Source organism: Orycteropus afer, unplaced genomic scaffold (genome assembly GCF_000298275.1).
Source record: "Orycteropus afer afer isolate SDZICR_OR568_19922 unplaced genomic scaffold, OryAfe1.0 scaffold00140, whole genome shotgun sequence".
Taxonomy (NCBI): Eukaryota; Metazoa; Chordata; class Mammalia; order Tubulidentata; family Orycteropodidae; genus Orycteropus; species Orycteropus afer.
Window position 1 is genome coordinate 6,080,325 of NW_006921727.1, and position 11,342 is coordinate 6,091,666.

General features: G+C 35.1%; 1 protein-coding gene across 1 annotated transcript in view; it reads left to right on the plus strand.

The window, feature by feature from the left end:
• The window catches only part of HMGCLL1 (3-hydroxymethyl-3-methylglutaryl-CoA lyase like 1), a 301,673-nt gene that overhangs the window by 148,973 nt on the left and 141,358 nt on the right, over positions 1–11,342 (plus strand). Inside the window, exon 4 of the mRNA XM_007945621.2 lies at positions 1,302–1,450. Coding sequence (XP_007943812.1) covers positions 1,302–1,450 — 149 coding nt within the window. The remainder of the gene's footprint in view (positions 1–1,301; positions 1,451–11,342) is intronic.

Genomic DNA, 11,342 nt, shown 5'->3' on the forward strand with positions numbered 1-11,342 from the left:
TAAATTTTGGTCAATGACATGAGACAAAGTATATGTGAACTGCTGTATGAAAAGTGAATTTACTCTGTAAATCTTCACCCAAATCCTAATAAAAAAAAATAATAAAAAAAAATAAGTCTTGTTGTCATCCAACCCCAACATAATGGGGAATGTTTCCACCTAGAAAAAGGTAATAGCTGAGAAGACACCTTCAGAATAATTTAGAAAGGCAAGCGGTAGAGTGGAACAAACCTTGGCTTGGGATCAGGTGTGCCTGTGTTTAAAGCATGGCACTAGAACTTTTATTAGCCATGTGGTGTGGTGCTACCTATTTAACTTCTATCTGCCACAGTTTTCTGATCACTAAAATCAGCATAATAATATTTGGCTTACAAGGTTGTTTGTAGATTAGAAATAAAACATGCGAAGTCCTAACAATAGTACTAGCATACAGTAGATGTTGAATAATAATTAATTTTTGTTTGTTTGTTTGTTTTAGAGGTTGAAAATTTATTTTGGATAGAGAAGAAAAAGCCAATATTTAAAAAAAAAAGTTGGAGGAAAGATGATGGAATGTTTTTCCTTTAGTTTAGTAATAGAACATCAGGCAGAGTTTTAGAGTCAAATTAACAGAGAGTCTTAAAACTGCAACTGGAAAACTAAAAAAATTTGACATTAAAAAACAAAATAACAAAACATAACAAAAAAACACTGGAAAATATTGGAGGAGGAGTTAGAATGGTAAAAGGGACGAAATAGGAAGTTGATTAGGTTCATATTTGGATTTAAAGACAGCTAAGGAGATTAAAGAGGGAGACACACAGGAATATGACTGTAGCAGTTAAAGTATGAATGAACATAAACTAGATTAAGATATAGGAAGAATATATTGGGGAACATGTTAATGATAAATTGGGTAAAAAAATTGTTGGATTGTGGCAAGGGAAGAAAAACAGAAAGAACTTATATCCTCTGTTTTAATAATTGGTTTGAAAATAATATTTTTCTTGGATTTCAAGAGGTTTTATTGTGGTGCCTAGTATTTTCCATAATTAGAGTTCAAGTATTTCTGAAGTTAACATGTAATTTAGGAAAGGCAAAATTAAATTGGAACAGCATCAATGTATTTTCTGTGCCTCATAGATTTATGAGTGTTGAAGCTTGTGGAATCATTCTATGATTATATAACATTTTACAATTCGAAAGAGTGCATGTGGGAAGATGAGGAGAATCTAATTTTAAGTCCTAAGGCAAATGTTAAATACAAATATCATTTACATTTTTAAAATTATTAGTTTTTGTCTTAAAATTGTATTTTTTAGGTTGCTGCTGGAGCCACTGAGATTTCAGTGTTTGGTGCTGCATCTGAGTCTTTTAGCAAGAAGAATATTAACTGTTCCATTGAAGAAAGCATGGATAAATTTGAGGAGGTCGTTAAGTCTGCAAAACACATGGGTGTTCCAGCACGAGGGTACTTAATAAATCCTGCAAATTCTTTCTATTAAAGTTTGCATGTGTTGTTAAAGCTCATTATGAATTACTTAAACATTCTTTAACCAGTTACAATAATAGGAATATAGTACCTTGTTTGATCAGGACCATCATTATATTGTCACATCTTGTTAGTATCAGGTAATGATTGTTAGCGTGTATCAAACTTGTGAAGTGTACAATGCAATTGAGATAAGAGGAATTAGCATGCAAGCTTGATATTAACCTTTTCATTAATACTCAGTGATCCAAAGCAGCCCTCTTTTGATCTCAGCCAAGTATGGGAATCATTTACTGTTTCCTTTAATAGTTTTCAAGTCTTTTTTTTTTTTTTTTCAAAGAAACGTAACTTTTTATTCCAAGAACATTTCATGTAGAATTTTAACAGACTATGTAAAACATAAAATTAAGTCTTTGATCTGCATGGGAAGTTGGACCTATCAATTGACCTATTTGACCTCCCCTTCAACATCTGACTTTCCTTTGGGACCCTGAAGCACCCCCATAGCACTTTGCAGAACATCATTTCAAAATCCCTGAGAGAATGCATTCAGAACAAAAAGAGGTTTGCAGTTTTCCACTATTTTCTATTATGTATCATATTATTTCTATAAGTGCAAGTGTATTTGTGATGCCCATAATCTTCTCCTTGTTCTGACTCTTTGTTGTAGAAACTGCAATGCTCATAGTCTGAACCATTATTTCTTCATATCAGGATATCCTAGTTACAGGCCACTGAAGATAGCAAACAGACCCAAGATCCACAAACCCAATTTTCTCTTGTGAGTTTAGAAATGGAATACCAAACATGAGTACCTGAGTTGAAAGAGCATGCGATTAAGCTGTTCAATACCTTATTTTGAAGTTCTCATGATGATTTTTTGTTGTTTTTGTTAGTTGTTGTCAAATTGACTTTAGCACATCACAGCCCTATGTACAATAAAACAGAAAGTTGCCTGGTCCTGGGCCATCTTCACAATCGTTATGCTCAAGTCCACTGTTGTGACCCCTGTGTATCTTGAGTGTCTTCTAACGTAGAAGGCATATCTTCCAGCACCGTACTGGACAATATTCTATTGTGGTCCATGAGTTTTTCATTAGTTATTTTTCAGAGTAAATAACTAGGCCTTTCTTCCTAGTCTGTGTTTGTCTAGAAGCTCCACTGAAACTTGTCTACCTCACAGGATGACCCTTTGTCATATCATAGTTTCCAGCTTCATAGCAATGTGCAAGCCACTACAATATGACAGACTGACAATTGAATTGCAGTCCTAGGATGTAACCACATGAAAATCAATGACAGGACAGAAGAGTGGTAAGCAGAAATAGAAAAATGCAAGAGGGTCTTAGCAGAAATGAGATATACAGAGAGGAAGAAGAGAGAAACCCTGTTTTATTTTTTGGCTGCCTCCACTATGCTCAGTTGCAGCATCTGTTGAGATGGGGCTGTATTTCCAGGTCTTCATGTTCTTTGAGAATGTTTAAGATATAATTTGGTTTTAAGAAATTTGTTAATTTCCCATTCATTTTATAAGTATGAAGATATAAACATACTATATATTTTTAATAAATTAAAATGCACAGAATTTGTAACAGAGCTGAGTGCTGGCAATGGATTTAGAAGCAGTTTGTAATTTCTTTGGTTGAGGGAAGCTAAGTTCATAGGGAAAATTCAGTGATTAATGAGAAATGCAGAGGAATCCAATTTTGATTGAGTACATCAGAAATGGGTTGGAATTGGGTTAAAGTTCAAAGCTGCTTGGAGAATGATAGAGTCAGACTACAACATAGTGAACTATCTTGTTTGTTTACTTTCTTTAGTTTTTTTTAAGCTTCTGTTTCATTTTCCCATAATTAATCTCCAACATGAGTTTTTAAAGCTACAGACTTATATGTGTAATCAATATAGATAAGTATTACATAAAAACTTGTAAGAAAAATTTAAAAAAGTAATGTGATTCCATAGACAGAAAATAAAGTATGTTACTTTTTTAGGTAACATTTATATAAACACTATCAAAAAGGAAAGATACTGTAACTTTTTAAATTCAAGCAAGTTTTAAATGTACCTATCCTTTAAAAAGGAGCTCTGCTATCATAGTTCCTAAGGCATTTGACCACTAACCAGAAGGCTGGTGGTTCAAACACATCAGTCACTCCTTGGAAGGAAGGATGGACAATCTACTTCCATAGTGATGTGTTGTGTGTGTGTTGTGTACCGTCAAGGACCCAAGGAGGGATTGCTATGAGTCGGGGCCCACTTGACACATAACAACAACGTCCTTTAAAAGGAAGGGGATATGAAGATCTTACTGTGTGTTTACAATGTAGATTGTAGATTTTATGGTAATTGTCAGTGGCATCTTGAAGAAACATAAGTGTAAGAGTGAGGTGCATGTGCATCTTACCCTTTAAATCACAAGTTATTTTGTTTGTTTTTCTGTTGAAAGACAGAAGTAAACATAAATTGCAGGGCATCAGTTATTATTGTCTTGTTAGGTGCCTCTGAAATGATTCGGACGCAGAGAGACCCCATGTGGTAGAAGAAAACTGCTCCTTAGAATTTACCCCATTCATTAGGCTGTAATCTTTATGGAAGCAGATTGTCTGGTCTTTCTCTCATGGAGTATCTGGGTGGGTTCAGACTGTTAACCTTTCCTTAGCACCCTAGCACGTATCCATTATACCACCAGGGCTTTCTCTCCCTCTCTCTCTCTCTCTCTCTCTCTCTCTCTCTCTCTCTTTTTCATCATCTAGTGCCTAAGGCATTTGACTGCTAACCAGAAGGCTGGTAGTTCAAACCCACCAGCCACTCCTGAGAAGGAAGGTTGGGCAATCTACTTCTGTACTGATACCACCTTGGAAACCCAAGGAGGGGTCTCTATGAGTCAATTCAGACTTGATGGAAGTGAATTTAGCCCTCTCTATAAATTAGAATAGCTAATGTAACAGATCTAATCAAATAACCAAGTTCTGTTGTGTTGATTCTAACTCATGATGACCCCATGTATGTCAGAGTAGGACTGTGTTTCTTGGCTTTTCAATGACTGATTTTTTGGAAATAGATCACTAGGGCTTTCTTCTGTGATTTCTCTGGGTGGACTCAAACCTTCAATTCTTAGGTTACAGTCAAATGTATTAAGAGTTCGCATTCAGAAACTGCCTATAGAGGTAATAGATATTCAGAATCATCTTTAACATTTATTATTGAATCATTAATATGGCTCCATCAACAAAGAAACAATTTCTAACCATGCTGCAACTTAAAAAGTTCCCCAGCTTTGGTCAGAAGCCTGTAATGTATAGGTACAAAACGAATAAAAGTGACCCACAGAAAAAAATAAATCTTCCAAGTACAATGGGGACTTTATTAGTGAATTAAATTATGTACACATGTATTTTTCCAATAAAGATTTTGTTCATGTGGAGCACAATCCCTGAACTTTCTAAAGCACTATTCATTTTCAGAACTGTGTCTTTCAGTGTGTGAGTTCACTATTTATTTGTATATTTGAAAATTGCCCTCTTCCTTCTCCAAATTTTTACAGAGTTGTAATGAGATTTTTCTTTTCCTTGGCAATTTAGATTTTATATACTCATTATGATGAGTCTTAGGCCTTTGGTATTCGTATAAGGAAAAATCCACTCTCAACTATTTGGAACTGGAGTAGATGCCTCTGCATGGCTTACTATGGCAACAGCTGCATCAACATGTACTTGATCATCATCCAGAAAATTTATGTCATCAGCTGACAAAATTAAATGCCATAAGGCAGTACACATTTTAAAAATGCTCACTAAAACCATTTAAATTTTTATAAAAATAGTAAATATTAATGTTGTCTAAATAGTAGCTTTTATTAGTCATGAAAACTATTGTCTGATTGCTCCCCCACCTCAGTGCGCGCACACACACACACACACACACAAATGCATGTGTACACATTTTTCATACATGCTCAGAACTTCATATAACATCTGGGACACATTCTGCAAAGATACCATGCCAAATTAATGACATAAACTGCAGAGTCAGCTAACTACTGCTGTATATACACAATGAGCAATGAAATGTCTAACCTTTGGACTTAATTCTTTAAAGTCATGTGACTTAAGAGGAAAAAAAAAAAATCTAGGTGATTTTAGCATTTCCTTAGGTTAGAAAAGTTAAGAAAGCAAAACAAAATTAAAATATGTGATAAGTGTAATTATTTCTCCTCTTATCAATGGCATTTATTGAAAGAAATTCCTACTGGTTTTCCAGGAAGCTTTTAAAATTTAAATGTCTGAAAATATGCAATAGTGCTCTAATACATCAAATAAGATATTTGCAATGTATAGCTTTTTGTCTAAAGGAGTATCAGCTTCTCTTTGATTAAGGCATCACATACTTAATCTCTTTGTGAGATTATTAATTTTAAAAAGAAAGCGTCACTTAGACGACATTATTAATTTTGTTGTTAAAATACTTTTAAATGGATATTATAAATTTCCAAATCAATGAAAACTATGCATAAACTATGAAAGGTTCTTTTGCATAATTATGTCTTAGGGTTTACACCTTTAGGCCTAAAGTCATTTGGCCCACAATTAACTTCCTAAAAATCTGAGCATTGAAAGTTGAAAGTAGTGTGTTTTTAATATTTTTCCAAGGAATCAAGCAAAATTACTCATCCATTATTTACAAGAAAAATATAAAATGCAAAAATATTTAGCTGTGATCCCCCCCCAAAAAATGTAAAATAACTAGAACAAGGAGTAAAAGGCAAATTAATGATTAAACTAATTTAAATAATCACGGATGGCTTTCAGAAACAGAAATGCAAAGACAATTGTAGGATATAATTATGTTTCACTTTAGTCTTAAGTTCTGTGTAAAGTTTGATTAGTATTTCTTTATATAGAAATATAAGGTGTTACAAGTCAGAGATCTGTAGTTCAAAAATTAAGAAAAAAATTTTAAAAAGTGTACATTTTACTTGTTTCTTCATTTGCTCTGACTCTTACCACCTAATTTCTTCTTATCCAAAACCAGTGAAAATCTAATCTGCTTTAAAGCCTTCCAAAAGAGATTGCATTACATATTAGTTAACAATTCCTTGGGTTAAAGACCACCAATGTTAGGAAATTCTTCCTGAGCTTATTTTTTTTTATTTTTTTATTTTTTGGCTGGTTGCCTAACTGTATCCTTTGCAGCCTTTAAAATGGCAGTCATTGTAAATGTCATGAAGTAAGGGCATCTTCTTCCCTTTCAAATGGTTGTCTTTCACTTGAGAGATGATTTTTCACTTTGAGACATGATTTATAACTCAAGATAATTATTCAAAAACTTCCAACCTGCTTGCTGAGTCAGCCAGACCATCTAGGTCATGTTACACTGACTGTGTTTCCTAAATTCCTTCTCTAATGCAGAATATCAGTATGCATTTTGATCCTGACCCTAAAGGGAAGACCATTCTTATCAAGTGAATTAATAAGATTAGGATAATCCTAATCCTAGGTGCTAAATCTTTATGGAAGTGGATCACCCAGTCTTCCTTCCGCACACAGTCAGTAGGAGGCAGTTTTCCTCATGACAGATATATGAAATAATTGCTATTGATTATCTGCTCCTATGGAATCCATTTACATATATGACACCATCCTCTTATAAGTGGGCAGCTTCTTACTTAAGTTCCTTTCCAACTTGTTTTGTTAAACTGAGGCATGCATGTTAGCCTGGGAGTGCAATTCAAGCCATCATTTACCAAAATAAGATACATACTCTAAAAATGAGACATCTGTTAAAACTATTTTCTTTCTATACATATGGTTTGTTTGAGGGTTCATACTTTTTTTTAAGGCTTACATATTATTCCAACAATGCCATGTGCCAGAATAACATATACCCAGAAATAGTTAATATGTGTAAGCTGTGTTTGTACAATAGTCTAAAGGGCATTCACTTAGACCTTTGGGAAAAAGAACATGTTTTGTCATTTCACATGAAATTAGGAACAAGACTGTTGTAAGATGGATTTTTTTTTTGTGTTGCTTCCTGCCATACCTGGGTAAGAAGTATAATTATAATTTATATAAGTAATTACAATAAATTTAATGTTTCTAAGGTGTGAAATGAATTCAACACAACTTTTGGTTGAATATAGACACAATTTAAATTTTTTAACATACTTTTTCTTATAACACATAGTTTTTCAATTCCAGAGTAAAACAATTATGTTACAAAAAGTGAATTTAAGAAGTAAATATGAAAAAAGACTTGTGCATAATAAGAAATAGAATGGATATTAGATTATTTCAACTGGTGAGGTAAAACTACTTTTATTTTTCAACTGAAAGTTTGAAATAACCAGGAATCCACAAAAAGCACTTATGAACTATTTTATTGAAATACTCTACTCATATATGAAATCAGAACATAAAGAATATATAGGGAAAGTACTATGAATAAAGTTCAGGAATATTGAAGTGGTAACAAGCTTAATCATATTTATTTTTTCCCATGATAATTTGATAGAAAGAATACTTAGACTCTTATAAATTACTTTAACACTGAATCAAAAATGTGTTAAAGAAAAAAATTAGGGATTGAGATGGCCAAGCCCTGAGCTTTACCTTAGAAACTCTCTAACCAGATTTCCAAAGTATTACTCAACATGTTCAGTGTTACATTAAAAAAAAAAAAAAAAAATGGTAGTGAGATGGGAGAGTTCACATTTAAAAAGTTTGCAGACATCTGAATTAAATAGGGTAAGCACGTCCTCTAAATGTAGGACTTCTTTGAACTAGGGCTAGAGGAGGCCCATGTTGTGCTATTTTTCCAAATTCACTAAACTCTAGAATCATCTTTTCACCAATCATTTTATGTGGCTTGTGCATGGCTGTTCTCACTTTGGAGGCATCAGTCCACTTTACAGATGAATTAACTGGAAGCCAGGCATGTTGAGTGGCTTGGTGTAATGCAATGAATCACTTTTATAAGGCTTTTCTCAGCATGGTCTTGTAATTCCTACCAAATGCTTGGGTAAGACTATGCAAATAATATCCTTGTGACCCACAAAGGGGATCAGACAGTTTGCAATAAGGTGCATGGCACCATAGTAGGAGTGAGACCATGCAAATACAGTGTATGAAACCCTAATGAGAGGATGATTTAGTTTTTCCATCCTGGTAGGCTTAAAAGAGAGTCAGTAACACAACAGAGCAAGGACCTCACTACCACTAAGAAGAAGAAAGGGGAACAGAGGCATCCTTTGGATCTGGGATCCCTGCACTGATAACCTCCTAGACTCAAGAGACAAAAAGAGAGAGGTGTTGCACTGGAGACAGCACAAGATGGCAAGAAGCTGTGACATAGAAACAGTGGCCACAGAACCAGGATACTTGGCTTAAGATGGCATGATGGGCTTTCTGGCCCACAGAGCAAGTTGGTTACAGTAGGCTTTCTGACTCACAGAATGAGAGCTGAGTGGCTTTGAGCAGGAGGTTTTCTGTCAGAATGGGGAACCTCTGGGCATTTGCCCACCAGAGTTAGGCTAGATGCCCCATGGAGTGATAGAGCTGAGTAACTTTGAACACTGGGCTGACTGCCACTGTGGAATGTCTTTGGGCATTTATTGGCAGAACACAAGAGCTTTGTAACATTAGCCCAAGCAGGGCAGAGGTTGGGATGAGGGGCTGAGAGACTGAGGGCTAGAGAGAGGCCTGGCCTATGGGCATAGCTGAGAACATGCTGTGCTGATCGAATATCTTTATCCTGAGTCATTCTTGACCCTGAACTGTAATCTGTTACTTCCCTAATAAACCCGTATCTGTGAGAATGAATGGTCTGTGAGTTCTGTGTGGACACTGCAATGAATTATTGAACCTAGAGAGAAATAGAGTGTTGTGGGAAGAATGGCTATTGTCAGAATTGGTAAAATGATTGGCAAGAGAAGGTATGACTGACCTGCACTTCATAGGAAACAGCTTTGGGTTGATGTTGATGTGATTCTCTCTCTCCTTTGTGAAGTGAAAGGATCTCTGATGCCACTGTGCCAATTTTACACTTGGCCAAGAAAATATGATTATTTATGTCTTAGAGCAAAATCACAAAAGGCAAGATTAGAAAATGAATTTACTAGTGATCCTTTGATTTATGTTAATGTTTTTAAAAAGAAATATGCTATTGAAATTTATAAAAGGAAATGTAACATATGGGAACCATGTAGGGAGGTAACTTCTCATTGAACATAAGAGAGCAAACTGCCCAGTGATGTAAGTTTCAGGTATCTAAAATTTAAGGGGACCATTAAAAATTTGAATAGGGCTATTTATAGAGAGTTGGTCCATGACCAGGAAATATGCAACCATGAAGCAAGGTCTGCATTAATTTAATTTGAAGAATAAAAGAAAAATATTCTGTATACAAGCATACTATTTAAAAAGAAAGACCATTTCACGAATCTCTTCTGAAGACCAAACATGATAACTAAGCCTAAACTGTACTTTAAATGTTATCTGAAGTATTTGGACCAGATCTTTGGGAGCTGATGAAGAAGTTGAATCGAGTCTAGTTGTTGGTAGAGGAGAATCTTCTATGCTGAGCCTCATCTGGATTGGCTTCTTGGGGAATTTATGAATATTTGTGGTGCTAATACCCTTCCTAGAGTTCTGTGGGTAGGACTAAGGCCAGTTAATTGAAAATTAGCCCAAGGATGCATCATTTTTGGAAGCAAAAGCATAAAAATTCAAATAAGACAATTGATCAAGTAGAGTAGAAATGCAAATAGAGCAGAAAAATATATCATGTGTTTTACTTACCTAATGCTGCTGTAACACCAGTACCACAAGTATCTCTCTATCTAGCCTGACATATTTTCCTGGACCTGAGCTGACATTTATAGTTGGGTTCTGAAATTGACAAGAGAACTGTCTAATTGTAAGCATCCAATTTGATATAGTAGAAAGTAGATAGTCTTCAAATTGGAGGACAGATTTGGTTTTTAGCTTTGGTCAGCAGTTTATTTGTGTCCTGCAAACTTTTAATTTATCTAAATGTCAGGTTGGTCATTTATCGAATATGTCCATTGTAGAGATAACAGTATTTTTAATCAAATGTCTAGCATAGTATATTATTAAATGTTTTAAGCAACACCTTCTCTAAGGACAGACTGCTGAAGAAGGCTATAAAATTTCCTTTGAAACAAAGCTTTAATGTATTCTAACCTGAATACAAGGCTATTTAATTTCATTGGTTACCAAACAGATTGGTTAGTTGACACGTTGGTGGTAAAGTGTACTTAGACAAACCTAAATAGCATAAACTTAATGTACATAAAAGATAAACTGGAATGAAGTTTTTAATTTTGCTTTATAAAAAGGATTTGCCTTTTTTTATCTGACCAGTTTTCTTAATATGTATCAGCCTAAATTTATTTTTCTACTATCCCACATGCACGTACAGCTTTTAGAATAATTATAGTACATAAAGCAAGGCGTATCTATATTACATGGAAATTTATTTTCTAAACTTTGCACATGTTTATACATAGCTCAAAATTTGCAGAGAAGATAATTTTAATATATATTAATCTAATGGTAGTGCTCAGACGGCTCCCTTGTTACCCTCCCGAGAGGGACCGGGTCTCCGGGAGCAAGGTAAGCACGGGCAGGCTGGTGCTTACTCACTGATCTGCACTGAACACTTTCCCTTGTTACCCTCCTGAGGGGGACCGGGTCTCCGGGAGCAAGGTAAGCACCGGTGTAGCACAGAGTAGCAGGCCAGAAAAGCAAGAGAAAGGGGTAAAACCCAGTCACTAGTGCTCAGACGGCTACCTATTACCCTCCCGAGAGGGACCGGGTCTCCGGGAGCAAGGTAAGCACGGGCGGGC